General features: G+C 48.6%; 11 protein-coding genes across 11 annotated transcripts in view; 6 read left to right on the top strand and 5 right to left on the bottom strand.

Annotated features, from left to right (window-relative positions):
• Positions 1 to 1,155, bottom strand: part of CNB05570 (ER to Golgi transport-related protein, putative) — a 3,106-nt gene extending 1,951 nt beyond the window's left edge. Inside the window, exons 1-6 of the mRNA XM_569300.1 lie at positions 1,078 to 1,155; positions 999 to 1,019; positions 849 to 928; positions 437 to 740; positions 161 to 378; positions 1 to 97 (exon numbers count right to left, since the gene is read on the bottom strand). The exon at positions 1 to 97 is cut by the window's left edge and continues 171 nt beyond it. Coding sequence (XP_569300.1) covers positions 1 to 97; positions 161 to 378; positions 437 to 740; positions 849 to 928; positions 999 to 1,019; positions 1,078 to 1,080 — 723 coding nt within the window. The 5' untranslated portion in view covers positions 1,081 to 1,155. The remainder of the gene's footprint in view (positions 98 to 160; positions 379 to 436; positions 741 to 848; positions 929 to 998; positions 1,020 to 1,077) is intronic.
• A 302-nt stretch (positions 1,156 to 1,457) lies between these two features.
• On the top strand, positions 1,458 to 6,222 carry CNB05560 (conserved hypothetical protein). Its single transcript, XM_569299.2, has 5 exons — positions 1,458 to 1,703; positions 1,755 to 1,880; positions 1,932 to 5,676; positions 5,734 to 5,915; positions 5,974 to 6,222. Exons 1-3 carry the CDS (start codon positions 1,542 to 1,544, stop codon positions 5,595 to 5,597), a joined length of 3,954 nt encoding a protein of 1,317 aa, XP_569299.1. The 5' UTR covers positions 1,458 to 1,541; the 3' UTR covers positions 5,598 to 5,676; positions 5,734 to 5,915; positions 5,974 to 6,222.
• A 27-nt stretch (positions 6,223 to 6,249) lies between these two features.
• CNB05550 (cytosolic large ribosomal subunit protein, putative) lies at positions 6,250 to 7,526 on the bottom strand. Its single transcript, XM_569298.2, has 4 exons — positions 7,382 to 7,526; positions 7,159 to 7,318; positions 6,828 to 6,962; positions 6,250 to 6,716 (listed from the first exon to the last, which is right to left on the bottom strand). The coding sequence occupies exons 1-4, from the start codon at positions 7,510 to 7,512 to the stop codon at positions 6,597 to 6,599; spliced, it is 546 nt and encodes a 181-aa protein (XP_569298.1). The 5' UTR covers positions 7,513 to 7,526; the 3' UTR covers positions 6,250 to 6,596.
• A 164-nt stretch (positions 7,527 to 7,690) lies between these two features.
• CNB05540 (proteasome subunit alpha type 1, putative) lies at positions 7,691 to 9,030 on the top strand. Its single transcript, XM_569297.2, has 4 exons — positions 7,691 to 7,856; positions 7,926 to 8,029; positions 8,109 to 8,268; positions 8,365 to 9,030. The coding sequence occupies exons 1-4, from the start codon at positions 7,707 to 7,709 to the stop codon at positions 8,848 to 8,850; spliced, it is 900 nt and encodes a 299-aa protein (XP_569297.1). The 5' UTR covers positions 7,691 to 7,706; the 3' UTR covers positions 8,851 to 9,030.
• A 154-nt stretch (positions 9,031 to 9,184) lies between these two features.
• Positions 9,185 to 13,093, top strand: CNB05530 (exonuclease, putative). Its single transcript, XM_024656636.1, has 10 exons — positions 9,185 to 10,067; positions 10,120 to 10,206; positions 10,255 to 10,368; positions 10,429 to 10,635; positions 10,692 to 10,773; positions 10,838 to 11,072; positions 11,138 to 11,220; positions 11,273 to 12,378; positions 12,446 to 12,614; positions 12,703 to 13,093. Exons 1-10 carry the CDS (start codon positions 9,333 to 9,335, stop codon positions 12,993 to 12,995), a joined length of 3,111 nt encoding a protein of 1,036 aa, XP_024512313.1. The 5' UTR covers positions 9,185 to 9,332; the 3' UTR covers positions 12,996 to 13,093.
• Positions 13,088 to 15,112, bottom strand: CNB05520 (conserved hypothetical protein). Its single transcript, XM_569295.2, has 4 exons — positions 14,743 to 15,112; positions 13,815 to 14,692; positions 13,585 to 13,757; positions 13,088 to 13,520 (listed from the first exon to the last, which is right to left on the bottom strand). Exons 1-4 carry the CDS (start codon positions 15,106 to 15,108, stop codon positions 13,276 to 13,278), a joined length of 1,662 nt encoding a protein of 553 aa, XP_569295.1. The 5' UTR covers positions 15,109 to 15,112; the 3' UTR covers positions 13,088 to 13,275.
• Positions 15,113 to 17,912: 2,800 nt separating this feature from the next.
• On the top strand, positions 17,913 to 19,309 carry CNB05510 (60s ribosomal protein, putative). Its single transcript, XM_569294.2, has 4 exons — positions 17,913 to 18,077; positions 18,261 to 18,389; positions 18,476 to 18,589; positions 19,057 to 19,309. The coding sequence occupies exons 1-4, from the start codon at positions 17,988 to 17,990 to the stop codon at positions 19,192 to 19,194; spliced, it is 471 nt and encodes a 156-aa protein (XP_569294.1). The 5' UTR covers positions 17,913 to 17,987; the 3' UTR covers positions 19,195 to 19,309.
• A 9-nt stretch (positions 19,310 to 19,318) lies between these two features.
• CNB05505 (hypothetical protein) lies at positions 19,319 to 21,175 on the bottom strand. The gene is made up of 10 exons (XM_024658891.1): positions 21,066 to 21,175; positions 20,974 to 20,998; positions 20,906 to 20,914; positions 20,673 to 20,815; positions 20,523 to 20,578; positions 20,265 to 20,400; positions 20,101 to 20,159; positions 19,897 to 20,020; positions 19,588 to 19,738; positions 19,319 to 19,503 (listed from the first exon to the last, which is right to left on the bottom strand). Exons 1-9 carry the CDS (start codon positions 21,092 to 21,094, stop codon positions 19,588 to 19,590), a joined length of 732 nt encoding a protein of 243 aa, XP_024514246.1. The 5' UTR covers positions 21,095 to 21,175; the 3' UTR covers positions 19,319 to 19,503.
• Positions 21,176 to 21,343: 168 nt separating this feature from the next.
• CNB05500 (conserved hypothetical protein) lies at positions 21,344 to 22,288 on the top strand. The gene is made up of 4 exons (XM_569293.2): positions 21,344 to 21,520; positions 21,617 to 21,666; positions 21,742 to 21,819; positions 21,885 to 22,288. Exons 1-4 carry the CDS (start codon positions 21,409 to 21,411, stop codon positions 22,113 to 22,115), a joined length of 471 nt encoding a protein of 156 aa, XP_569293.1. The 5' UTR covers positions 21,344 to 21,408; the 3' UTR covers positions 22,116 to 22,288.
• Positions 22,289 to 22,300: 12 nt separating this feature from the next.
• On the bottom strand, positions 22,301 to 23,142 carry CNB05490 (conserved hypothetical protein). Its single transcript, XM_024656635.1, has 3 exons — positions 22,743 to 23,142; positions 22,537 to 22,681; positions 22,301 to 22,478 (listed from the first exon to the last, which is right to left on the bottom strand). The coding sequence occupies exons 1-3, from the start codon at positions 23,077 to 23,079 to the stop codon at positions 22,358 to 22,360; spliced, it is 603 nt and encodes a 200-aa protein (XP_024512312.1). The 5' UTR covers positions 23,080 to 23,142; the 3' UTR covers positions 22,301 to 22,357.
• A 147-nt stretch (positions 23,143 to 23,289) lies between these two features.
• Positions 23,290 to 24,166, top strand: CNB05480 (conserved hypothetical protein). Its single transcript, XM_569291.2, has 4 exons — positions 23,290 to 23,391; positions 23,456 to 23,774; positions 23,855 to 23,923; positions 24,018 to 24,166. The coding sequence occupies exons 1-4, from the start codon at positions 23,380 to 23,382 to the stop codon at positions 24,047 to 24,049; spliced, it is 432 nt and encodes a 143-aa protein (XP_569291.1). The 5' UTR covers positions 23,290 to 23,379; the 3' UTR covers positions 24,050 to 24,166.
• Positions 24,167 to 24,550: the final 384 nt, after the last annotated feature.

Raw genomic sequence — 24,550 nt, 5'->3', positions numbered from 1 at the left:
CAGTGATGGGTGGAAGATGGCAAACGACACGTTGGCAGTGTGTGATTCGAGGGTTTGCACGCAGGATTTAGAGTGGTAATCCCAAATCTTGACAAGTCTATGGGAATGGAATGTTTTAACATTGTGCATAACAGAAACGAAGGGCAAGTAAGAAACTTACCGGTCATCACCAGTTGTCACGATATAGGGCTTATCACCGCCATGGTAGTAGTCGACATAGTTGACACCCTTTTCGTGCGCCTCGAGAGAAAAGTTGGGGACCGAGTTTCCAAGAGACCAGACCTTGACGGTATGGTCCAAACAGGCGGACGCAAATGTCTGAGGGTCCTTTGGGTTGATGGCGAGAGCCATAATGTAGTGGGTGTGCCCTTCAAATATCTTCCCTAGGGTTTAGCTTTTTGATGCCGACGAAAGAACGATTGAACAAGAAACCCACCTGAACACATCGCCATCCCTTGTCCCAGTCCCAGCACTTGATAGTCATATCGTCACTACCAGTCAAGACCAAGCTCAACGTCGGGTGAACAGTCAGACATCTGATATAATCTGGGTGCGCCTCGAATTGGGTAATCTTCTCGCCGGTAGAGATGTTGTATACTCGGAGTTGGAAATCGTCAGAGCCAGAAACGAACCAGTTCTTTCGGGCGATATAGCGGACGCATCGGACGGGGACGTCGGTCACTTCAAAAGCCTTGACATCTGTGCCTGTCTCATAGTCCCATATCTTGACTTGACCATTACTATATAGAAGCGCATGCCAGTCAGCTTTTAAGTTCTTTCCGCCCTTTTTCTCGCTACACCCAATGCGCATGGCACCGGTGAAGGTTCAGAGACGGTATATGACTTACTATAAACCGCAGATGACATGGGGTTCTGTAGGGTGGAAGTCTACTGACTTGACCCTGTCTGATCGGGCCAGTAGTTTCCTCTGTAGGTAAGGGGGGTTAGTGGACGTGTGAGGAAGGTGATGGATCGCAGGCTGGAGGTATGTGACGTACGGTGATGTCGAGTAACATGGGCTGTGTTTGGGTGGTAAGCGAGAGCAAGGGGGCGTTGTTAGCTGGGATTGTCACTCACCATGGTTACTCAGGCAGGTGCAGGTAGGAGGAAGGACGGAAGGGGGATAAACGGGGATGTACGGAGTATGGTCGGGGGGATGTTGTAGAGATCGCCATCGCCAGCACGGCGCGTCGGGCCTGGATGAGAAGAAGACTACTTTTATTAATTAATTATTTATTAATATGACGTGTTATTTCCTCTTAGTAGGAGCGTGCGTTAATTAGTAGTATTATAGTAAGTAAACATAAATAAGTATTACAAAATTACAAAAGGGGACCAAACGGGATCAACCTTTTGCCGTCCTCGGTCTGTTCCACCATTACGTAAAACCTTTCCAACACTCTCCGAGATTTCTCGTCCACCAATCCATTTCTTTGGAAACCGAGGCTCATTCCCTTAACTTTTCACTCAGAGGCCCATTTTCCCAATCATTCCCCCACAAAAAGTAGCCGCACTTGGCTACCATCCTAATTCCGCCATCCATGCTTCCTTCTCGAGCTACTCGTATTTTTCCTAGGACCGCCACCTCCTCGACCTCTGTCGCTCACGTCTTGACGCTTGTCCACAATGAGTATCTCCAACAGCTTGGAGCAACGACTGCTGTTCGCAGGATTAGTGGCGCACCTTCAAGAGTATTTTCAAAAGTGAGCGGCGATGCTTTCGTTTGTATGCGACTGGATGCTGACGCTATGTAGGTGTCACAAACTCTGGTGGCCAAATCTCAACCAGTACATTTATGCGCAACGTGCGCCCCTCAGCGCTGGCCGGTCGCAGCCAGAGAAGGAAGTTTGACTCAATTAGAAAATAGAGGATTATCCCAGGTGAGTTGTATTTTGTTGCAGAGAAGAACTTCAATACTGATGACGAGTTAGATGATACGGTCTTCGGCACACACCCAGTCAATACGGTCGTATTCGAGTAGCGCTGTCCAACATGTCGACGACACCCATCTTTATAACTCCTTCTCTACCCCAATTTCATCTAAAGAGGCCCATACAGGTGATCAACGAGAACGTCAGAGATACAAACACTCTCAAGTTCTATCGGTGCACAACCAGTTCATCAACCCAGTCTTCCCTCCATCTCCCGAATTTTGTATTCCTGCCAAGCTATATCAGAAGCTTCTCCATAAAGAATTCAAGTCTGCCTCCGATTTCATACAAGAATTCAACATGTTGGTGCCGGAGCCTTTGGCGTTCAAGAAGCTTGGCTCAATATCCAACCTTGCCTGGATTTTTGAGTTATTCCGTCAAACGGCCAATGCAAATGAATGGGTATGGCTGGCAAGTGGCTTAGAGCAGTTGTTGGATTTGGATACCATTGGTGATAGCAACCAGAAGGCGATGCCCATGGTGGCTGCGGCTGTTAGGGCTTTTGCGGTATCGCGGCTTGGAGGGTCCAGTGCCGAGGTCGAGGAGATCTTGCAAAAAGGAAGGAGCCTAACTTTCACTTTGATCACTCATTCTCTAGGTCACGCTATCGCGTCACTGGCCTATGTACAAGTTGAGGAATGGGATAAGGCAAGGAAAGAAATGGTCACTGGTCTGGCGAGGATTATCACTCGAATCACCACTCACAATGGTCAAGTAGACGCTTATCCCAAATACGACTATTGCTACCTCAAACTGTACGAAGGAGCTGTTCTCGCCGCCGACCGCAATCACGATCTTGTCGACTTTCTTCGTATCTGCCCCACCAGTTTCCGCCACCAGCTCATCCAGAGCACCAAGCCAATGCATCGGTTCTACGATAATGTAGCGAGGATCTTTTTCAGGGCGCTTACTCGAGTGAATAACCCGATCCAGTGGTGGAGCGAAGAGTATAGTCAACATCCGACGGCAAGGACGAGGTGGTTAGGGACTTTGATGTTTGTCGGTCTTTCACAAGATCGAAGCCGACTACAAGATGCGTTGGATCTTCATCAGGTCCTTGCGGACAGAGGGATCACAGTTCCAGCTGATGCTGCCATCTTTTTATGCGAACAGCTGGCTGTCACCAGACACGAGAATGCCAAGGAAACTCTTCAACGCATGAAGACTCTTCACAGCCCCCTTAGCCGCTCAGCTCAACGACGAATATTGTCTTTCGCGGGCCGGGTGGGCTGGATGGAAGAAGAAGCGGCTGCTTGGCATGTCCTTTCGACAGAGTGGGAGGCGTCGTGGCATGATCGTGTCGAACTGGCCAAGATTTATGCAGAAAGAGGTAAAGTGGAGGAGACCATTGGTGTTCTTAAAGAACGCGTGGGCGAACACTGGACCAACAACCCTCTTGCGCTCGAAATCCTCTTTATGACTCATATCGCTGCCAACGAAGCTGAGGAAGCCAAGTCGGTGCTCGATCGTATGACCGCATTGCGCGGGCCGTCAATGTACGCTTACAACGCCTTGCTGAAACTCTATGCCGGCCAGGTCAATGTCAATTCTGCCGTCAGCACATTTGATCACCTTGTTGAATCTGGCCTAGTGCCTGACTTGTACACTTATACGACTCTCATTACCCTTTTTGCCAAACGTCGAGATCCAGTGAATGCGGAAAATGTTTATCGCGCCATGATCGAAGCTGGTGTCAAGCCTGATCCCATCGCTCATGCCGCCATGATTAACGCAGAAGTTCAAGCTGGAAACTGGGGACAAGCCGCCAAGCGCTGGGCATCCCTTGATCCACAGATGAGAATGACAGATCCCGTATTATCGACAATTATCCAAGCTCTTGTTTGGTTACCTGCACCTACGGAAAGCGTGATCAAATTGTTCAGGCAGATCAAGAAGCCAACGAGCAATGGCTGGGCGTTGGTCCTCATGTCTGCATGTGACAGCGGGGATATGGATCTCGCTAGGGATCTTTACGAAGAGATGGACAGTCTCTCTCGACAATATCACGGCCCTTCTCCTAACGTTTACCATTTCTCAATTCTTTTGCATGGGTATATCCGGATCGACGACGCTGCAAGCTCGAAAGCGGTGTACAACGAGATGATCAAGCGAGGTATCTTGCCTTCGAGTGTCACGTATGGTATGATTATTCAATCATTCACCGATGCAAGGGGTGAGCGAGCATTGGAGCAAGCGCACGCTTTCGCCATGTCTGTACACACCGAAGTCGCCAAAGGACAAATTGCGGATATTGGTGCGGACAGAGCGCTCATCAACCAGAACATTTTCTCGCCCTTGGTCCGTGCGCATGGAGAGCTACAGAGATGGGAAGAGGCGCAGAATTACTTTGATTTGGCCGATTCTGATGGGCAAAGCGGCCCGAGACAGAGGGTGCAGATGTGGACGCAGTTGATGGATGTTCATCGTCGAGCAGGAGATGTCGATAAAGTGCTGGAAGTTTGGGAGAAGATATACAACTATGCGGTGGAAAATGTGAACTTCAAGCCGTCATGGGTGACCAGAGGTCGCGGCCAAGACTTGCCTGTACGCACCAACGATTCGATCCTGTGCATCCCCCTCTCTATTGCTCTTGACAGTCTATCCTCAGCTGGGCGGTACAAGGAAGTGAGGAAGTTGTGGAATGCTGTCGACACGGCCGGTTTCGGCTTTGACGCGGAGAATTATAATCATCTTACTGTTGCCTTGATCAGGGTCGGAGATGTGGAAGGCGGGTTCAGGGTGGCGGAGATGGTGCTTATGAGGCGGTATGCGAGATATCGTTTCAGACGTAGAGAGGCAATGAGGGAAAAGAGAGAACCAATGGAAGAGATGGATAAGAGCAGAGAAGAGGATGAGGAGTGGGATTTGGTGGTGGATGAATTTGAGGGCAAGAAGGATGAGTATGCTGAGGAAGAAGGACAGGACGAGTTGGAAAAAGAGCTGTTAAGTCTGCAGGTCCAACCTGTGTTTGGTCCCCCCAATAGGCGACACAAATACAACCTCTCGTCTCCCTTCCCTCCTCCCATGGAATCCTCCAATCTTCCTTCTGCTGAACGTTCAGTGGTGGAAAAAGCCGAAACCACTTCTCAAGCGGAAACCCTCTTGAACCGCTGGAGACCAAGTGACGCGCTTTGGAAACCATCCATCATCACAATTTCTGTCATCGACCACGCGTTGCAGCAGTTGGAAGAGATGAAAACAAGACGAGTTTGGATTCCCCTCTCTCGGGAAGAGCAAGCAGAAGCAGAAGCCAAAATTGCGTCGGAAGAAGATCCTTCCCGACCCGTGTACACTTATCGTACGCTCTGCCCATGCCCTACCGACAAACCCCTGCACCAAAGCGAGCAAAACGACTTTTCATCTTCTTCTTTGTCTTCATCCGAGTTTGGCCTTGATTCTGAGTCTGAGTTCAATTTCACCTCTTCAAAGAACCAAGACCCGAACCAACCAGTGCAAAAAGGTGTTTATGGCATTGTTCTGCCCATCTTTGGGAACATTCCAGTCCGCCATTTCCGAACGCAACGTATCCTTGAGATGACCCCCGGCTCATTTGCGCTCTCGTTGAGGAGGAAATACAGCCGGTTGGCGGATTTGATCATGTTTCATAGGAAGAAGAGAGCTGGTGCGAGAATGAATGATACGAAGGGGGAGGTGTACAAGGATTAGACAGTGAGATTCAAGAAGGGTTAGGAAAAGATGGGATGAGATCTTGGTGTTTGGGTTTTATGATTTCTTATTAATGTAGGTAAGTTTCTCCGACCATTGCGGATCATTTACATCGGTGCTGATATGATTCTCACAGTAGGCGGAAAGAGAAGTTTCTGTAAGAACTTAATTGTTGTATGATCAGTTCAGAAAAGTCGCTCCATTAGTCAGTCAATCAAATGGAAGGAATGCAGGACGCAAAACGTGAAAGAGATGGAACGGACCAACAATAACGGCATGGGGGAAGGGTTACTGCATACTCATTCCTTTCTGAACCAAGTAAGTTCCAGTTCCAAGATTCCATCGTCCTACATTTGTTTACTGATCCCTTGACCAGGAAGAATAACTATAGAAATGAGGATGTTTACCACTACGTTGATCGTTGTTCGAATAGTGGTTGGTGATAGTGGTGGTAGAGGCATTCAAATTTATACCCAGCATTCCATGTTATCGCATTATCTATCGCATTAGTCACCCATTCATCCTAGATATTCTCACGTCTCGTATTTTTGGGAATATTCATGTATTATGATTTCCTATCTTCGATTATTTCTGTTTCCTTCAGTGTCTGCTGGATGTGAATGGGTGCGTGTACATTTTATTATGGATTTTTAAAAGTAGAATACATTAACACTCATTACACGAAATAAAAAAATGGAGATGATGCCCAAAGTCAAACATTCTTTTCTGAACCCTCAGACCCTCGGAATGTCTCCCACTCAAATCTAATCTCTCAATCTTATAGCTCTGAGCTCCACGTATCATCTTGGTTTGGCAACTGGTATCGAGCTAATCGTCCCCCGGAAACACAGTCTTTCTATCCCAGAACCTCATCCCTCATCTTTCGGTTCATTCCCCCCTTTCTTTCCTCTCTTTTCGGAGCCTCGCCTCTTCACCTATTCCGTCTATTCCTCCAAACCCTCCCGACTTCCACTGCTATTCCCAACCTGGTGAAAGAGCTTAGAACATGGTATCCTCATCACGCAAGAACTCTCCAACGTCCGCTTGGTGGAAGACGATAATACCCGTCGGATCGAGTTTACGTGTATCGAGTGTTGAGCGGGCTGTTACTCCGAATCCCTGTTTTCCGAATAATTGGAAAATTTGGTTAGCACAGACCCCGTCAATTCCATAATCAGACGAGGAAGGGGGGAAGAGGGAGGGGGATATGAAATAAAATTGGGAACGCACTAAAGGCACATCCGACATGTTGTACACCACCACACCCTGATGTTCGGGTGTATCCTCCGTTATCCTTCCCAAATGCGCTTTGGCGACGTGGTTACCGTAGAGGAAAGGAAGTTCTCCAGAAGGCTTAATCCAGACCTAAAGGGTTAAACCAGAATCACACAGGTCTTTTCGTCAGTTCCAGTTCCAGTAACACTCAATACTCTACACCAAATCCTGACCCCACCAGCCCGGGACTCAAGCCGTATCGAGAGACAAGGGAAGCTGGACGAGGGATAATAGATAAGGGAAAGAGGGATTGGAATAGAGATGGTAGATGGAAATAGAGACGCACCTTGTACTTTGCGTACTTGGCGAGATAGTCCAAACACATTATACCAAGCTTGAATTTGCCAGTTTTTGAGAATTTACCGAAACATGTACCGAGAGAAACGAGATTAGGTCGGGCGACAGAGGTGGCCAAGTGGAGCATGGGAAGGGGGAGATAGTACACTCTACGGCCATTCTTTCATGTTAGTCCTTTCCAGGCAACAGGAGTCCAGCTAGAAAGAACATACCTGTCTTTGTGGAGACGGAAGCAGTACTCGTCATCCTCATCCCTGTCGATGAGGTGAACGAGGTTCTTTCCGATGTAGTTTGCGAGCTTTTCGAACACAGCCTTTGTCTCTTCCTCTGTTAAGGGCCTCATTGTAGGATGTGTTTGTATAGAGACAACTCGAAAAGTCAGAAAATAACCGCCCATCATCAGAAATCTTCAAGACCTCCACCTGTCAGTTTACGTAATATTTCCATCTCACCATCGACGCGCGGTCTCCGCCCAGGTGTCATCTTCGCTTTCTACTGCTTCTTACTTCTGCACTCGTCACTTCTGCTTGCCCCACCATGTTCAGAAACTCGTACGACTCGGATAACACTACCTTCTCCCCCCAGGGAAAGCTTTTTCAAGTAGAGTACGCTCTCGAAGCCGTCAAACAGGGTTCAGCAGCCATCGGCCTCAGGTCCAACACCCACGCCGTCTTGCTTACTCTCAAGGTGTGTTGCTCTCTCGTGGGGTCGTGGCAGCTACAATGAAGGGAACGCTTACAAGGAGCAATGATGTAGCGATCAACTGGCGAGCTTGCGACATATCAGAAGAAGCTCATCAGGATTGACGATCACGTTGGTGTCGCCATTGCTGGTTTGACCAGCGATGCTCGTGTCTTGAGGTATGTCTTTAACATTTCTTCTTAGAAGACGACATGCTCTCTTTTAAATTATCAGGGTTGCTGACTGCCTGTAATATAGCAATTATATGCGACAAAGGGCTATGCAATCTAGGATGACATACGGTCGCGCCACGCCTGTCGCTCGTCTCGTCCAAAGTATCGCCGACCGCGCTCAAACAAACACTCAAGAGTATGGGCGAAGACCGTACGGCGTTGGATTCCTTGTTATCGGAAAGGACGTAGGTTGAACCCTTCATCTCTCCCTCTGATTTCCTTTCTATTTTTTCTTTTCTTTTCGAACGCCGAGCTAATTCACACATGTCGTGTCATAACAGGAAACCGGCCCTCACCTCTTTGAATTCTCCCCAGCCGGCACGGCTTTTGAATACTATGCGCACTCCATCGGTGCCCGCTCCCAATCGGCAAAGACATACCTTGAAAAAAACTATCATCTGTTCCCCAATGCCTCACTTGAAGAGTTGATCAACCATGGTCTTTCGGCTTTGCATGATACCCTTCAACAGGACAAACATCTCTCCTCTTTGAATACTTCTATAGCCATTATCGGTCCTGCCGAGGGACAAGGAGTGGAGGATGTGAGCAAATCAGCAGCGGCACAGAGAGGTGGATTTAGGGTGTGGGAGAATGAAGGTGTGGAAGGGATTTTGAGAGGATGGAGGAGGAGTAGGGGGGAGCCAGAGGAGGGGCCAGAGGCTGAAGGCGAGTCTCAAGCTGAGGCTTCAGCTGAGGGCCAGAATGAAGGTGGGGCGGGACAGCAAGAGGGACAGCTCCCGGCGGAGGACGTGACGATGCAAGAGTGAGGGAGTAAGCAGCAAACCGGTTAGATTAATGGAGAATGTAGATTGTGGCATCCGTCCTCTGGGATGGTTCCTTCTTTTGTAGATAATCACGACGGAAAGATAGTCAAGGTGCACCAGAATCCCAAAGCCAAAGATTGGAGAAAGGCATCCTAAAACCCAACACTGTTAAAAGAAATCGTGTAAACCCCTAAAAGACATCTAAGAGTCTAAAATGCAAAAACGTTCCATGCAAGAGCAAGGAAATGATAAAATAAGTCAACGCATCATTCACAACACTTTTTTAAAATTATTTTATGTTATTATTCATTTCAATTCCTCTTTATGTTTACGCGTCAGGACATGACGTCACTCACTTGACTTGTTCAGCGGGGCGAGAAGTCGTTAGTTTACGATATTCATCTTCTCCTGATGTTCTCCAAGTGTACTCTTGATTTTTTCATGGTTTAATCACGCACTACCTTTACACATCAAACAGCCACCATATGATACGGCCCAGATCACTCCCTCTTCGGTACCCAAACCGCTCCTTACCTCTCTTCCGATTCCGCAACCACCTCATTTCCCGTTCCATTCTTACCGATTCATCCACTGCTTTGCCCACTTCTTCGTCATCAGCTCCTCGAAGCACGGCATCATTCTACATCTCCAACGTCTTCCCTATTCAGCTGGGAAGATTGGATTTCAGGCCCAGTATTGCTTCTTTTCTTAGAGAAGAAGCGCTTCTCGAACATCTGCATGCCATTGCAAACGACGTTAAAGTCCATGGGTTCCAAGTTGAAAACTGGGAAGTCAGCAGGAAAGATGGGGGTGTGTTCTTACATTTTTCCTATATCGCTCCAACAGAGGAGCAGACTTCGAAGGAAGAAGAGAAGGTAGATGAGGAGAAAGCTGCCAGGATCGGTGTGGAGTCGACGCCCTCGTCCTACACACAAAACCAGCCTGGTCGGTTATTCATATCTCCTCTAGAGGAATCAGCCCAGAAACATGGAGGATGGCCCAGCTGGTTAGGCAACTGGTGGGCGCAGAAAAAGTGGCATGACGATAGAAAAGTACCCGGTCATACACTATACTCATCAAGAGCGGAGGATGGTGAAGATGCAGCGATGGATGGAGATGAAGGGGGTTTAGTAAAGGGAAGCGCAGGGGCCGTGAAGGGACTGCAAGGCGCTGCTGGGGGTGGAAGAGTATGGGTTGTAAAGGGCAAGCAATGGACAGAGGTAAGCTGAGGCTTTTATAGACCGGGGAAAAGAGAAAGCTAATGTGTCATAGGATATGAATCGCTTCCCATCAAACAGATTGAGAGTCGAGTTCGACGGGCCCGATGTCTCTCAGGAAATGCTATATACGCTCTTCCGAGTAAGTACTATCTACCATTGAATGATCCATTTCTTAACTTTCGTGAAGCCATACGGTCGTCTGGCAGATATCCAGCCCCCTACTCCTGTGCCAGCAGGCTCGCTGCGTTTCGCATCCGTTTCATTCTCGCGCCTCTCTCCTGCAGCTATAGCAATCAATGCTGTAAGTCCTAATTGCTCTCCCATGTATGATGAATTAGGTCTAATTATGCCGCCTTTATAGCTTCACGGATATTCAACGCCGACTAATACAGCAGATTTCACCATTCGCGTTCTCTCCTCGGCCACTGATAAACCTATCCCATTGAGCAGGCTTAGGTTATTCTACGAAAGGCCATTGAAGGCTCACGCCCTGAGAGACTGGATAAGTTCCCATCCCAGACTCGTTCTTCCAGTGGTTGCCTTTTTAATTGGTACCTTGAGTTACACTGTGGGTTCTAAACACGGCAAACGTTAGAGAAGAAAACAGCTGAAGCAAGGTTATAGTTCTTTGATCCTATCAGGGCATTCTTTGTGCGATCTAAGCTTGAAGGTGTATGGGATATCAACGAATACTCTCTTATCAAAAGTAATTTCCTTCCTCTTCCCTTCCGTTGATTGTTCTATTTTAACTAATCACACATCATAAACAGCACTTCGTCAGAAGTTTGTACTCCCAACTTCATTCGGCTTCCTCAACTCTTCAACTTCAGAAACAGAGAATTCAGAGGAAGCTATCGGCAAGAATGCATGGGCGGACAGGATTGAAGCAGAGAAGGGTGTGGAACAGTGGCTGGCAGAGTATCCTTCGACGTTCATAACCATAACCGGTCCACCTGGTAGCGGAAAATCAAGCCTTGTGACAAGAGTGTTGAAGCAGCAGGATAAGTGAGTTTGCAGCCTTATTATTTCGCTAGGCAAAAGATCTTTTTAGCTGACAGGCAGGTGCTTAGGCCGGCGATGGTCATTGATTGTGAAGAGATTGCGAAAGCAAAGAACGATGCTGGTTTGGTCAGTGCCCTAGCAGACCAAACAGGTGAGCTTTTGAGCCCTTCCATGCAAGGACTTTTCAGCTAACATAAGCCAAGGTTATTACCCGGTCTTCTCATTCATGTCATCCCTTTCCGGACTCATCGACCTCGCCGCTGTCGGCCTTATCGGCCAAAAAGCAGGGTTCTCCACGCCTGTCGACCAACAACTTCGTCAAATGCTCGAAATCGTCGGTGGCGCTCTCAAAGACGTCTCCACCCATGCCCAAAAGTCTCATCAGGAAGCATTCCAGGCTCAAAAAGACCAAGTTGAGACTGATAAGATGAGGCAGAGAAAGAGACAGATGATCGCAAGAGGTTGGCACGATGGAAGACTGGATTGTGTAGCCGGTAATGGCTTGAGTGAATTGGGGGTCGGAGATGAACCGTTTGAGGAGCAAGATTGGGATAGCGTCCCGTTAGCGGTCCCTATGGGTGGAAATGTAGCTCCAATCCAGGGTGATACCGTCCTTACTTCCCTGACTGCCTCAACAGACAAGGTCGAATCTGAAAAACTCGAGCTGCAAACGACGGCATCCACAGAACTTGATGTCGAAAGCGAAACAATCAAGTCCCTCCCCATCGTTGTCCTCAAAAACTTTGCACAGAAGACTGCGAAAGGTGATCTATGGAATGTCCTTGCGGAATGGGGCGCGAGTCTGGTAGAGAACAAAGTGGCACATGTGATAGTTGTTACCGAAGGTCCAACGGCTACCAAGGCGCTGACAAAGGCGTTACCGGCCAAGCCGCTTAATACAGTAGGATTAGCAGATGCGGATGAGGTGAATGCCTTGGCATATGTAAGGGACAAACTTCGACCGCACACAGCTGCGACCACGACTACCACCGCCTCTAATTCAACTAGTACTGCGAACGCCGGCAATGAGTCTCAAAAACAGGGCTCGGATCCCAAAGCTTATACTCTTTCTCCAGAGGATAGCGCACAGATAGCCAAGTTGGGAGGTCGTATGGTCGACCTCGAAAATTTGGTGTACAAGGTTCGAACTGGATCGAAGATCAAGGATGCGGTGGATGACATCATTCTGAGGAATGTGGTAGAGCTGAGAAAGGCGGCGTTTGGAGATGACAGTGAGGATGCAAAGGCGTTGCAGTGGACCAGAGCGCAGGCTTGGAAAGTTGTCTCTGAACTCGCTAACAAAGGAGAGGTAGGTTAATCGTCTTTGCAACACCCAGAAAGTTGCAGGCAAGCTGATGCACGGTTCCGTCCGATAGATACCGTATAACAAGATGCTTCAAGAATTCCCTTTCAAAGGCGCTGAACAGAGTTTGAAGGCGCTTGAAGAGCATGAGCTGGTGTCTGTGTCGTATATCGATGGACGTGCATCAATGGTCAAGCCTGGCAAACCCGTGTTTAGATACGTCTTCCAAGCACTCGTCAATGGTACGTTACACCGCCCGCTTCAATCGCGCAAAGCATCACAAACTGGCTGCCCAGAGGATGAGCTGATGACAAATCTTCTTGTTTGTAGATCCCATTTTCAAATCATCATGTCAAATCGAGTACAACAACGCCATCATCGCCAAATCCGAATCCGATATCAAAGCATATGAGCAAGAACTGATGAATCTCAAAAACATCACGACGGAGGGTGGCTCCAACGCGATTGGAGTTTCGGGCGGATGGCTGGGTTTGGGTGGAAACAGTGCGATTAGAGATAGGGGGAAATGGTTATTGGATAAAATGGGAGGATTGGTTGACAAGGTTGGTAAGCTGGAGAAAGAGAATGCGGAGATGGTGAAGGTGTTGTCCAGTGGGCGATAAAAATGAAGTGATGTGCAGATCAAGAATTGTTTTTTCGAGCTTGATTAACCCTCGCAGAGAAAATTACTTGTTTGTACATATATATATGTATAGTGGTCATCTTGCCAAAGTCATTTACAGAAAGCAGCCATCGACACCATTCGTGACTGTCCCGAATCTCAATTAAACCCGGTTACTTACCCATTACTTATAAAGTTACCAACATATACTGATTCTGAGACTTACAAGAATGATGCATACCTAAACATACAATTCTCTATCCTGGACCACACTTGAACCCCTATTTCTGTTCCTGTCCCGGAATACTGCTTCCCCCCTTCCTTACATGCGTAAATGTACCCCCGGAGAACCATCTGTCATTCGCAGCCTGTACTTTCTGGGCTGCAGAGAGGGAGGGTGTAACTATTTCAAGACCTTGGACAGGCGTGAATGATAAGGAGGTGGCCATACCGCTGGCAGCGTCGTTGGATGTGACTGAGCGACCAAGGAGCTGAGTTCGAAGTTTGTTGGCTCGAGAAAGTTTAGCTAATTAAAACAGAAATGGTCAGCATGATATTAGAAGGAGCAGGAAAAATAGATATGTATGTACCTTTACTCCTCGCATCTGCCATCTCGCCTCGGACCCTTCCGGCGGAACCGATCATACCCAAACCAACAGTCTCGTCGTCCACCCCGATCTCTTCTTCCGCCTTGCCAAACTCCATTCGGTTTTGTAACTTTCTCAATTCGGTCTGGGCGTACGCTTCCTTGGCTTTTCGAGCTCTTAAGTATTGAGTCAGTTATAGTGCTTTCCTCATCGACAAAATGATTACAACTGACCTCTTACCACCACGCTTCTTCCTGTTAGTCTCCTGAGGGATAGGCAACGCCTTGATCATCTTGTTGGGAGGAGGTTCCGCCATCTTTTCAATCCTCTTTTGCAAATCCGCCAAACACTTTCTTCCATAAGATCCGTCCCTAGACCCCTTTCCTGCATCGATCCTGGCCGCAAGAGCACACTTGGCAGACACCGCTCGCTGAGCTCTTCTTCGATCTTCAGGCTGGGCACTCTGTACTATAGAGCTTTGGAAGATAAAGCCGGTATGTCGTTGCTGAGAGGCAGCAGAAAGATGAGAGGTGGCCAAAGTCTTCTTCATCGCGCCAAAAAGCATCACATTACAACTCGGCTGTCGACTAAACGCATGGAGACCACCTGCTAAACCAAGTAATTTGGCAGCGATACCGGTGCCCACAATAGCAGACAAATTAGGTGCTACAGCAGCCATACGGGACTCGACGTAGGAAAAAATTTGTTCTCGCGCCGAACGGAGATTTTGGGCGACAGCGATGGCGCGCTGAATTGTTTCCCACTCTGCAGGCGTGAGCGGCCGACCACGGGAAGTCGTAGCAGTAAGAGTGATAGAGAGTACAGTAGCCGCAGGGAGGGTGTTGGGGAATGTGACCTTCGTTAGATCTTCAGACTGACCGATGGCATTAACGGCGGCAATGTATGTCCAAGGTTCGGCAATGAGCTGTTCGAGTTCCGGAAATCGAGGAGCATAGTGGTCACGAATGAATTTGTGCACGATGAGAATCTCGTTGTCAACCTCGACGGACATGTTGTTCGCAGTGACAACAAGATGGTACTCTGGATTCTCCTCGAGGGGACCGGCAGACGAAGACATATCGGTGGGAGACTCGGTGTATTTTATGATATCCTAAATTACCACTTAGCTAGAACCCTGACGACCAAAGTAAATGCACGTACTGCCAGAACATCTCGAAGCTTCTGGCTTCCTGCCAACCTGGCTACTTTCTTCACATCCTCGACACCCTTCATATCGGTTTTTTCCACTTCCTCCTTGTCCAGCTCATCTGCAGGCCTTACACCTCCTTCAGGTACAAATCCCACAGCACTCGTCCCGTCTTCCAGCTTCATATCGTCTCCCTCATCTTCATTCGCACCTCCTTCGCCATCATCGACTTCCATAGCGCTGGCGGGACGTTTTCCTTTGTTGGGCAAACCAGGAGGCGGCATTGACGAGGAGGAGGCCTCGGGGCCAGGAGAAGGAGATCGAGCTTCGTCATCCGAGAGACCATCAAGGTCTGCCAGAAGGGCGTCCGCTAACGACATTTTTCTATGAATAAAAATACAATTCAAGATCCTTCTCCACATCGTTCTTGAGTTGTTGGGTGGCGACTGACGAATGTGGGATATTATATTACGTAATGATTATATATCAATAAATGAGGCAACGTGAGTTCATAGTGACTGCAGTGATGAGTACGTGCGTGACTATTAGGGAGATTGATTTTTTGTTTTGGCTTTTTAGGGGCTGCAGTGATGGAAGAGAGAATAACGAACAAGTGACTACTATGTATAGCAGCCACGTGCGGTTGTCTGAAAACCTTTCTCATCATTTGAGCTCTATCACTCAGTGAAACAATGAAGTACGTAGGGAGGGGATGAGTCCGATCTCTTTCTCTCAATTTATTTGTGCAGCTCACGCATATCATCGGTTCTATCAGGTTTTATGTTCCCTCTCTGTATCGATGATCTATTCGTAGTTGTACGTGATACGACTACAATGGCTGCGTACGAAGAAAGACTCATCCATATTCCATACCAACGTTTCGATCGCCCCCCCCGCCGCGAAACTCCGTCCTGAGGTCTTCTCACATTTGTCTTATCGACTATTGCTCGCATAACACTACGATTATCTACCATCTCTTCAGAAAATCTTGACATACTCCACTGCCCACCCTTGCTGAGATGAAGTATTATTGTTCATGGCACTTACGCTCGTTTTCGCCATGTGCCCTATACGATAGCTCGAGAGTGATCGATGGAGGAAGATGTATCGGTGGAGGAAGGGGTCGGAGAGTGATTGGGAGATGGAGAAGATGGGTATAACAGCTCATTACCTCTCATTACCCCTCATTACCTCTGGATACTGAGGCTGGTTTGGCTGTGAATTGCGGTTTGACAGTTTCCCCAGACAGGAAGCCGGTAAGTGGAGAACGAGGGGCAGAGTGATTGTGGTTCGCACAAATCGGAGATGCCAACGCTCCCATTCCCATCTCCACCATCGAATTCGGAGAAAGATGACTCCACTCCCTCGCTTTGGGTATGAAACTGAACGGTAAGTTGAGGGGTTTTGGCCTCTGGGCCTTTTGTTCTCCTCCTCTTTCTCTCCCATTAACTCCATTCTCAGCCCCCGCGCGGTTTTCAGCACCAGAGCTTTTGTGTTCATATGCGGGAAGAGTACCTCGTCTTTTCCGGAGGAGCAGCGCTGGTGATAGCGGTAAGAATAAGGCATAATCCTTTTGTTTTGGACTCTGGCTCTTGGTTTGGCTGTGGCTCTGGTGATTGTTACGGTGATCGTGGGAGAGAGTAATAGACGAGAGAGAACGAGAAACAATACCCAAAGGGGAGTGAAGAGTGGACATTCGAAGTGTGGGAGGTAAGAGCAGGTGAGGGGGGCGGTTGTTCGCTGAATGATGGAGTAGAAATAGTGGGGTCTAGGGAGGATGGAGATGAAGAAACGGAATTAGCATTCGCGTTAAGCAGTTGGTTATGGTGTCAAACATGAAGGAAGGGATAGATCGGAAAAAGTAAAGGTAAAGTAGAAGAAGAAAACATACAGAGGGATACTTGTCTCTACGCGTCTTCATTTCCCGCTCACTTCCATAATCCCTTTCATCAAGCTGATGAGTAGTTTCAGGGTAAGGACTTGACAGGCTCAGCAGCGAAGACATAGACTGAGAAAGAGAAGGTGAGTATGGGAATGATGAGGCGTATGGGTACGCCGATTGCAATGCTGATGGGGATGGCAAGGGAGAGGGCGAAGGGGAAAGAGAGGAGGGAGGGAAAGGGCGAGGGGTGGGAGAAGGGGAAGGGGAACGAAAGGCGATATTGTGAGGATAAGGTGTCAAACAACGGGGTGATCGAGGAGGATGTGGTTGAACAGATGAGTGGGAGCTAAACGGGTCGTACGAGGGGGAAGAAGAAGGGTATGGTGATGTGAGAGACCTGGCAGGAAATGAGCAGGTGATAATCACTCGTAAAGTCGATGACTCTGGCATGTCAGGGTTTTCAAGCAATATACTTGACTTTGATAGATATTTAGCACAAAAGTGTGGTCAATAGAAATGGTGGAATGATTCTCGAGGCCACTTCGAAGAGTTCCTTCAATTTTTTGTTCCAAGGCAATGCAGGTAATAGAGCCCACACAGTCACCACTGTTCGAGCAGATATTTTCGCTTTGGGATTTTGTCTGTGCTCAGTTGAGGCCATGTCACCAATACGAGCAAGTTCGAAGGGATTTTGTTGCCTTTGCTTACGTCCAAATTTACGCGCTATCAACTCGGACTGGTCATACTTCACCTTTAACTTAAAATGGTCGTCAAGGTACCGTCCATTTTGAGACCTGAGACCAGCATGATGTATTCCTCACATTCCCATTCTTCTCTCGGGAAATGACATCAAGGGTGACCCAGTTTATGAAAGGATTAACTAAAACCTTTACCCTTAAAAGCACTCACAGCTCTCTCAGAATCACGTGGGTGTAAAGCTATCCTTTACATCCGCAGGAGAGTCTGAGACTTGTAGATGAATAAAAGGAGACTGCTCCATATGACGAAGCATTGGGCGAGATAGGTGGCAGATTCAGCGCAAACGGGGGCCGCATAGGTTATGTGAAGTTGTAGTGCATAGTATGTCTATAGATTATTGCGTATATGATTTGTATGAAGTAGTCAAATATAAGGGGACGAAACCAAACAAGGGACGCGAACCCGACGTAATTATCGGCTTTATACTCTGGCGGGCTTAACGCCGAAAATGTGTCTGCTAGCCACACTCCTGTTTCGTCCCACGGTGTCGTACCTCCCTTCTCTCCACCAAACGCTGCCCCGGGCGTGGACGCGGTTTCGCCCAAAAACGAGCGAGCGCAAGATACATACAAGTTCCTTCTGAGCATACCACCAAGCATCCTCAAAAAATCAGCAGAAATGTCTTCCGACCTTACTTGGCTCCTCGTCCGAAACTGGAACTCTTTCCAGGTTAAGGGTGGACACGGTCCCGTCTTCTCCAGGGAGAAGGTGAGTAAGGAAGTTTAGGGCGTGGGGAGGTTTCGACGGAAGGAATTTGGAGGAGATTGTAAAAGGCGGTATGACTGAAGAGGAAAGGGAGAACGGATTGAGAGCATGGACAGGAGACCGCACGGACGTGTGGAAGACGAAGAAGCCCACTCGCTGGACGTTTCTGACCAAGTGATCGTGTAGGGAAACCTCCTCAACAAGTCTGCCCACAAGTACTCTGGCCTCGCCAACTCCAAGGTCGTCAGCATCCACCCCTCTGCTGCCGGTGGTATCACCATCACCAAGATCAAGGCCGACGCCAAGCCCAACCAGGTCCGTCAATTTTGGGCAGCTAGTGTGCCATTCGAGAGAATTCAAGGAATGGAGGGCTGATATGATGGATATTGTGGTGATAATAGGTTGCCTCTGCCCGATCTCACGTCACCCTCAAGCGATCTACCGGCCCTCGACGAGCCAACAAGATTGCCGCTGCCGAGACTGCCGGTAAGGGTTACCGAGCCGACCTCCGAGCTGTAAGTCTTTCTCTCCCTTCACATCTGTCTGTTCCTTTGCTTGCTTCTCTCCGCCTCGCACACTCTCGCCCTTCCAATGCCCTCACTCTGTCCATCCTCTATTCTTCTCCCATATCATACACAACCAACCGCAGCTGCACTAGAACTCCCCGGAACCGTCTCCTCTTCAGGGGACCATGAAGGGCCGAGCGTATTAGGCTTGCAATATTGCCCCGTCAGGGGATGTCCCTGCCTTTTTCCTTGTCCCGACTACATCTCCCACGTCGGGGGATCTCTGTGCTGGCAGGGCAAATCCATACATCTAAACTTCCTTTGTTTCCTTCCCGGTCCTTGACCGATTACCTTAGGAGAAGGTAATGGGGCGATTGAGCAAGGAATTTGAGAAGGCAAAGCGAGGAGCAGAAGAGGAAGAAGGAAAGAAAGAAATGAAAGAATGGCACTGACGACCCGCCTATTTCTTTCCATAGGTTGCCGTTGCCCGTACCTCCGCCCTCCTCCGTGCCGAGCGACGAACCGCCAACCCCCCCAAGTCTCTCCCCCCCAGGGCCCCCCGAGGCAAGAAGGCCGCCGCCGCCTCTGCCGAGGTTAAGGAGGAGTCTGAGTAAATGTTCCAAAAACAACACTTGGTCAAGCTCCACTTTTTCTCTACGCTACTAGGTTGTATGTAGGGTAAAGGAGTTGTGTATGGAGCTTTGCTTGGGATGCAGGAGATTTCTACATGATTCATGTGGTGTGACCCTTTGGTGCTGATGGAACAAGAGAAAATGAAAATGACTGGGAAAAAGTGGACATGGTCAATGGAGCAGGCGCTGAGAAGGTTGATTTCCGCGCCCCCTCGAAAGACCATGAGTGGCCCTACCCTCCAATTCACACTCGCTGCCGGTTCGTCGTTGAAGGATCAGGTTTTGTTTAACCTAAAATTCGCACATTCATCACACGTCCGGAAAATAAGTACATGGCATTAAAACACTAAGTTGTAAAAGACAATGGATACGAACTTAAAATTCCTCTTTCGCACTTTTAAGCGCATCAGCAAACTCTTTCATACTCCCAAACGTCCAATCGGGCTTGATATCCTCAAACCCTTGAACACCCATGATCGCTTCTGGGCGGTTTATCCATGCTGCTTTGAGACCCATTCGGTGTGCTCTGTTTATGTTCGCCGAAGCCGCGAACGAACAAGAGGGAGAAGAAGTGAGGTATCAGCTTGGATTTCGCAAGGCGGCCCATGGACGTGAAAATTGTAATAAGGTAAGAAGAAAAATAAAAATAAAAATAAAAATAAAAATAAAAAAGGGTCAACGTACGGACTGATATCATGGAATTTTGAATTTGCCACTACAATCACTTGGTCCGGGGAGATATCGAAATCTTCGTCAAGACGGTCGAGGGCGTAACGGAAATTTCGGAGGTCAGGTTTGTACGAGCCGACTATGTACGTAGAGTATGAGTGCATGTTGAGATAGGCCGAGGGTGGGGGGGCTGATAAAAAAATGGACGAGATAACTTACTATCTTCAGCAGTGTAGACTCCATCAAACTTCGTTTCCGTCTCGAGCTTCTTTCTCGTCCTACAATACCCATCCACAATTCCTCACGTCAGCAATGAAAAAGAAGGACGGAAATTAGGGGGTAAGGGACAATTAGACTCAAGACACAAGACGTAAAAGACTCACACTGCAAAACTCTCATTATCCACATTACTCAGGACAAACAACTTTAACCCCAGTTCTCTCAGTTTACCGAGAGCAGCCGCAGAGTCGGGGAATGCTGGCCACGAGCCTACAGAGTCTCCGAATGCTTTTCCAGCTTCTACGAAGGTTCGATAAAAGCGCATGTGTATGGTGATGTCAGCCATTCGTACGTGCCAATGCATGGTGGGAAGGGGGTTAGGACCCCGGAGGACAGGAAAAGAAAAGAGGAAGACGACGAACCGGGGTCATGCCATAGACGAAACTGTCCAGTAAGTTCTTTATACACAAGCTCCAGCCTAGCATTTCCAGTCAGTGGCTCTCATCTTTTACAAAGTCGATCAAGCAAGTCGGGCACGCGATCATTTCGAGCAAGAACGAATCAGGACGCACACATCAGGATAAATCATCTCCTCATCCTTCCCCTGTATCCTCGTCTCCAACACTCCTAGGGCTTTAAACAACCTATCAGGTTCCGGACAGGTCTTCTGAGACCAGAGGGCGTCGAGGTTTTGGTACATGCCTACTTCCCAGTCCTGCGTACGATAGTCATGAATGAGAGGATTAGCATTACCGACCAAAAGAGTGAGTTGGTGGTAAGTTTTTGATTGGATAAGGAGACTAACGATAAGAGTCTGAAAGTGGCCTTGTCAGCTTGTATTTGAAGGGAAAATATGGAAAGGGAAATGCGTACGCCGTAGCAATCGAAGATCAGAGCTCTGCACATGGGGGGTCAACAGAAGGGTGAGCCTTCTACCCTCCCAGCCGTGCATAAACGGTACCCACTTGCAAGTCTCCAGTGAAGCCATATTCATTGTGTTTATGGGTGTTCCAGCTGTTCGTGTAATGGGTAGAGTAGTCAAGAAGAGTGGAGAACTGGTCGCTGGCACGAGGAGATAACGCACACATACCCTTCGATCAATGACGTCTGAAAGTCATTTCGAATCCTGCTGGACTCCAAAAGTGGAGGCGGAAGGGACCGCCCATTGGCCCAGCCAATCATGTTACGTAAGATTCGGCTAAATATCATCCTGTTGGCCGAGTCAATCTCCCTTCCGTTCGATTCCCCAGCAAGCGAGCGAGCGAGGACATTCTTCTTCGCCTTTGCCCAACCTCTTTTTCCCATTATATGTTCGCCCGAACTCTCAGACTTGCTCCAACTCTTCTTAAAACTCCCTTCGCCCATACTCTCACCACTACTTCCAGGATGTCTGCTCCTTACCAGGTTATCGCTACTGACAGTGAGTGTCCTGCGTCCCTGCTTGCTTGCTCGCGGTTGGGCGATTATTTAGGCGTCCAGGTCCTGTTTATGTAAATGAGCTGACGGGAAGTTATAGAGGCCCCAGCTGCCATCGGTCCTTACGTCCAGGCCGTCACTTACAACGGTGTAAGTCGATACATATGGCATAGCGGCTCCAGCGGGACCTCGGGAAGGGGCTGATAAGGACTGCGTTGCAATTAGCTCATCTACTCTTCTGGTGCGATCCCCCTTGACCCCCAGTCTATGGAGGTTGTCCCCGGTGGTATCGAGGCTCAGGCTGTAAGTCTACGACACTCATATCATCCAACCGAAACTTATTCGCGTTCCTTGCGCACGCTACCCAGACCCAAGTTTTCAAGAACATCTCTGGTCTCCTCACCGCCTCTGGCATCACCCCCGCCCAGGTCCTCAAGACCACCTGTTTCCTCAAGGACATGAACGATTTCGTCGCGTTCAACAAGATTTACGCGGAGTTCTTTGGTGAGACCAAGCCCGCTAGGAGCTGTGTTGAGGTTGCCAGGTTGCCCAAGGATGTCCTTGTTGAGATTGAGTTCATTGCTGTTTCCAAGCAGTAAACGGATGTTTTAGGAAGGATGTAGACAAGAAGAAAAGATGGATAGGCTGCATGGTTAAGAGATTCGTGACGCTGGCTCTGTTACTCCATGATATTCCATAATGAACCAACCAGACATTGGGTTGGTAAGAAAGCGATTGCCCCTTCACAGCCACAGCTGTAATAATGCACGCCTTTAAACCAACCAACGGACCAAGGGCAGCTGAACATTTATGACATACAGATATACATAAAGGCCCAAAACTAATCATAGCCCATAAGGTCGTCAACGACCTCTCTGAAAACCTCCTTCCGCGTCTCTGGAAACAACTTCGCTTGACTGGGCCATATCTTCAAGAACGGCTGCACTTTCTCTTCAAGGTCCCTACCACGATGCCTCATTCAGCTCTACACTGCAAAGATTCAGCAGGTGTATAACTTACTCTACGGAAGCAACCATGACGTAACCATCTTTGTAAAGCGCATCAGCCAGCTCTGACTGGTGATCATCCATAAGACTTCGATTGGGCACGACAAGTAGAGGTATCGGGGGTGCTCGACGAAGCACGGTAAGGATAGATCCAGAACCTTGGAAATTCACCTTTAGTTAAATTCACATCTTAATTCAATTCTGGAGAAAGATGCATACCTGCATGACTGATCACCGCATCGGACTTTCCCACTAACCCCTCAAAGTCGTTCGTAAACCTCATCACTTCCACTACCATCCCGTTTTGCTTCTCGTCCCTAACCCTGTCACCATCATTATCGCTCCATACCCCTATCCCATCGCCTTGTGAATCTATGTTGAGGGTTTGTTTGACATCATCCTGCAGCTTGAGCTCTGCCCGTCCGTACTGAACGACAAGCCGCTGAACGCCGAGAGATTGAAGGAGGGAGAGGAACGTCGGTAAGAGGACGTGGGAGGTGAGGGACGGGAAAAGGGTAGATCCGACTGTGACGAGGAGGGTGAAGGGGTGGGCCATGGGTCTAGCAGGTTTACTGGTCGTCTGGGTCGAGTTATATGCTTGCTGTATGTCTTGTTATGGCCGGCGGCCGAATGGTGGAGGAAAAAAAGGTGGAGAGATCCGAAGAAGACCGCCCGTCGCCGACGAGGATTATTGCGCCCGCCTGCCGCCACGCTTGCGTCCGTTGCTTCCGGTGCCTTCTACCAATCGAAGCATCGTCTTTTCAACCGTCCTTACCATCTTTCGATTACTCTTCTCCTTTGCCTAGAGCTATTACATAACCTCCAACACCACACCACAACAACACACTCAGCCAGCATGCCCCGATCCGTAAGCATACTCACACCCCCGTGCAGCGAAAAGAACTCCCCACAGAAACTGACGCCACCCTCAGTCTCGATCTTCTGCCCGTCCCTCAGCTCCCTCCCACTCCTCTGCCTCCCAGACCCGAGGCGCCCACACCGCCGCTTACCCTGCTCAACATGCTCCTGCCCCACCTCAAACCGCTCACGTCCAGCAACAACGTCAGCCCGGTCTTCTCGCCCAAGCGGCGTCTACCATGGGTGGCGCTGTCGCCGGTTCCGTCGTCGGACACGGTATCTCCAACATGATCTTCGGTGGAAGTGGACACCAGGCTGCGCCTGCACCTGCTGCCGAGCAGGCTCCTGTGAACCAGCAGCAATTTGGCGCCAGCTGTGATATCCAGGCCAAGGGTATGTCTTGTTTTCTTTTTTTTTGTTAAGGCTTCCTGTCTTTTCTGCGGTATTTGCGATTGCTCATGTGTTGATTCTAGACTTCACCAAGTGCCTCGAGGCTACCAATGGTGACATGCAATCTTGTGGCTATTACCTCGAAGCTCTCAGTACGTTTTCATTCCCATCCCCATCCATCCCCCTTAACACACAAACAATCGAAACGTGTGTGCAGTATTACTGACTAGTTATTACCCATAATAGAGGCCTGCCAGGCTGCCGCTCGTCCTTATTAAGGAGTCTTGGTAGCAGAGAAAGCCGGACTGAAGGGGGTCGAAGAAGATGACCGGCAGTAATGGCAATTGCATTTTTTTTTGGTCTTAACTAGCATGATATGCATTTATTCACCTGGAGGAATCTGGAACATCGGTTTTCTTCTGTCTCTATTGCAAATAGTTGCTTGTATTGATTAAGCAATCCTATCCTTTTGGCAAACCTTCCATTTCAAACACTGCAAGTCTAAAGTCTCGAGATGGAATCTGGGAGACGCAGGGCGAAGGATGGATAGGCAAAACGATTTTTACTCAGTTCAACCGTTCACGTTGCTTGATGTATTTATGAAATTCAACCATTCAAAATGGAATCTTCATTAGTATAACGGTTAGTATAACCGCTTCTCAGTAATTGGAATTATCCGGTTCTGTTCGCGGTAGACCAGGGTTCAACTCCCTGATGGAGAATTACTTTTTGTTGACAGTTAGCTTGTGGTGAATTTTTTACTTTTTAACCACCCTCGT

This window comes from Cryptococcus neoformans (genome assembly GCF_000091045.1).
Source record: "Cryptococcus neoformans var. neoformans JEC21 chromosome 2 sequence".
Taxonomy (NCBI): Eukaryota; Fungi; Basidiomycota; class Tremellomycetes; order Tremellales; family Cryptococcaceae; genus Cryptococcus; species Cryptococcus deneoformans.
This window is presented reverse-complemented; position numbering and strand designations above follow the sequence as displayed.

Excerpts from the sequence above, each read along its gene's own strand:
- CNB05560 (XM_569299.2), top strand. The coding sequence starts at position 1,542 with ATGCTTCCTTCTCGAGCTACTCGTATTTTTCCTAGGACCGCCACCTCC. Across the intron at positions 1,704-1,754 it reads CTTCAAGAGTATTTTCAAAA|GTGTCACAAACTCTGGTGGC; the intron begins GTGAGCGGCGAT and ends GACGCTATGTAG. Across the intron at positions 1,881-1,931 it reads AAAATAGAGGATTATCCCAG|ATGATACGGTCTTCGGCACA; the intron begins GTGAGTTGTATT and ends ATGACGAGTTAG.
- CNB05550 (XM_569298.2), bottom strand. The coding sequence starts at position 7,512 with ATGAGGCCCTTAACAGAGGAAGAGACAAAGGCTGTGTTCGAAAAGCTC. Across the intron at positions 6,963-7,158 it reads CCAAGTACGCAAAGTACAAG|GTCTGGATTAAGCCTTCTGG; the intron begins GTGCGTCTCTAT and ends TTAACCCTTTAG. Across the intron at positions 6,717-6,827 it reads ACATGTCGGATGTGCCTTTA|GGATTCGGAGTAACAGCCCG; the intron begins GTGCGTTCCCAA and ends TTCGGAAAACAG.
- CNB05540 (XM_569297.2), top strand. The coding sequence starts at position 7,707 with ATGTTCAGAAACTCGTACGACTCGGATAACACTACCTTCTCCCCCCAG. Across the intron at positions 7,857-7,925 it reads CCGTCTTGCTTACTCTCAAG|CGATCAACTGGCGAGCTTGC; the intron begins GTGTGTTGCTCT and ends GCAATGATGTAG. Across the intron at positions 8,269-8,364 it reads TCCTTGTTATCGGAAAGGAC|GAAACCGGCCCTCACCTCTT; the intron begins GTAGGTTGAACC and ends GTGTCATAACAG.
- CNB05530 (XM_024656636.1), top strand. The coding sequence starts at position 9,333 with ATGATACGGCCCAGATCACTCCCTCTTCGGTACCCAAACCGCTCCTTA. Across the intron at positions 10,068-10,119 it reads AGGGCAAGCAATGGACAGAG|GATATGAATCGCTTCCCATC; the intron begins GTAAGCTGAGGC and ends AATGTGTCATAG. Across the intron at positions 11,073-11,137 it reads GTGTTGAAGCAGCAGGATAA|GCCGGCGATGGTCATTGATT; the intron begins GTGAGTTTGCAG and ends GCAGGTGCTTAG.
- CNB05520 (XM_569295.2), bottom strand. The coding sequence starts at position 15,108 with ATGTCGTTAGCGGACGCCCTTCTGGCAGACCTTGATGGTCTCTCGGAT. Across the intron at positions 13,758-13,814 it reads AAGAAGCGTGGTGGTAAGAG|AGCTCGAAAAGCCAAGGAAG; the intron begins GTCAGTTGTAAT and ends TCAATACTTAAG. Across the intron at positions 13,521-13,584 it reads GGCAGATGCGAGGAGTAAAG|CTAAACTTTCTCGAGCCAAC; the intron begins GTACATACATAT and ends TGTTTTAATTAG.
- CNB05510 (XM_569294.2), top strand. The coding sequence starts at position 17,988 with ATGTCTTCCGACCTTACTTGGCTCCTCGTCCGAAACTGGAACTCTTTC. Across the intron at positions 18,390-18,475 it reads CCGACGCCAAGCCCAACCAG|GTTGCCTCTGCCCGATCTCA; the intron begins GTCCGTCAATTT and ends TGGTGATAATAG. Across the intron at positions 18,590-19,056 it reads ACCGAGCCGACCTCCGAGCT|GTTGCCGTTGCCCGTACCTC; the intron begins GTAAGTCTTTCT and ends TTCTTTCCATAG.
- CNB05505 (XM_024658891.1), bottom strand. The coding sequence starts at position 21,094 with ATGAATATGGCTTCACTGGAGACTTGCAA. Across the intron at positions 20,579-20,672 it reads GAGATGATTTATCCTGATGT|GCTGGAGCTTGTGTATAAAG; the intron begins GTGCGTCCTGAT and ends TGGAAATGCTAG. Across the intron at positions 19,739-19,896 it reads AAATTCCATGATATCAGTCC|AGCACACCGAATGGGTCTCA; the intron begins GTACGTTGACCC and ends GAACATAAACAG.
- CNB05500 (XM_569293.2), top strand. The coding sequence starts at position 21,409 with ATGTTCGCCCGAACTCTCAGACTTGCTCCAACTCTTCTTAAAACTCCC. Across the intron at positions 21,521-21,616 it reads CCAGGTTATCGCTACTGACA|AGGCCCCAGCTGCCATCGGT; the intron begins GTGAGTGTCCTG and ends GGGAAGTTATAG. Across the intron at positions 21,820-21,884 it reads GTGGTATCGAGGCTCAGGCT|ACCCAAGTTTTCAAGAACAT; the intron begins GTAAGTCTACGA and ends CACGCTACCCAG.
- CNB05490 (XM_024656635.1), bottom strand. The coding sequence starts at position 23,079 with ATGGCCCACCCCTTCACCCTCCTCGTCACAGTCGGATCTACCCTTTTC. Across the intron at positions 22,682-22,742 it reads TGCGGTGATCAGTCATGCAG|GTTCTGGATCTATCCTTACC; the intron begins GTATGCATCTTT and ends TGAATTTCCAAG. Across the intron at positions 22,479-22,536 it reads GTCATGGTTGCTTCCGTAGA|GGACCTTGAAGAGAAAGTGC; the intron begins GTAAGTTATACA and ends GCATCGTGGTAG.
- CNB05480 (XM_569291.2), top strand. Across the intron at positions 23,775-23,854 it reads CTGTGATATCCAGGCCAAGG|ACTTCACCAAGTGCCTCGAG; the intron begins GTATGTCTTGTT and ends TGTTGATTCTAG. Across the intron at positions 23,924-24,017 it reads CTATTACCTCGAAGCTCTCA|AGGCCTGCCAGGCTGCCGCT; the intron begins GTACGTTTTCAT and ends TACCCATAATAG.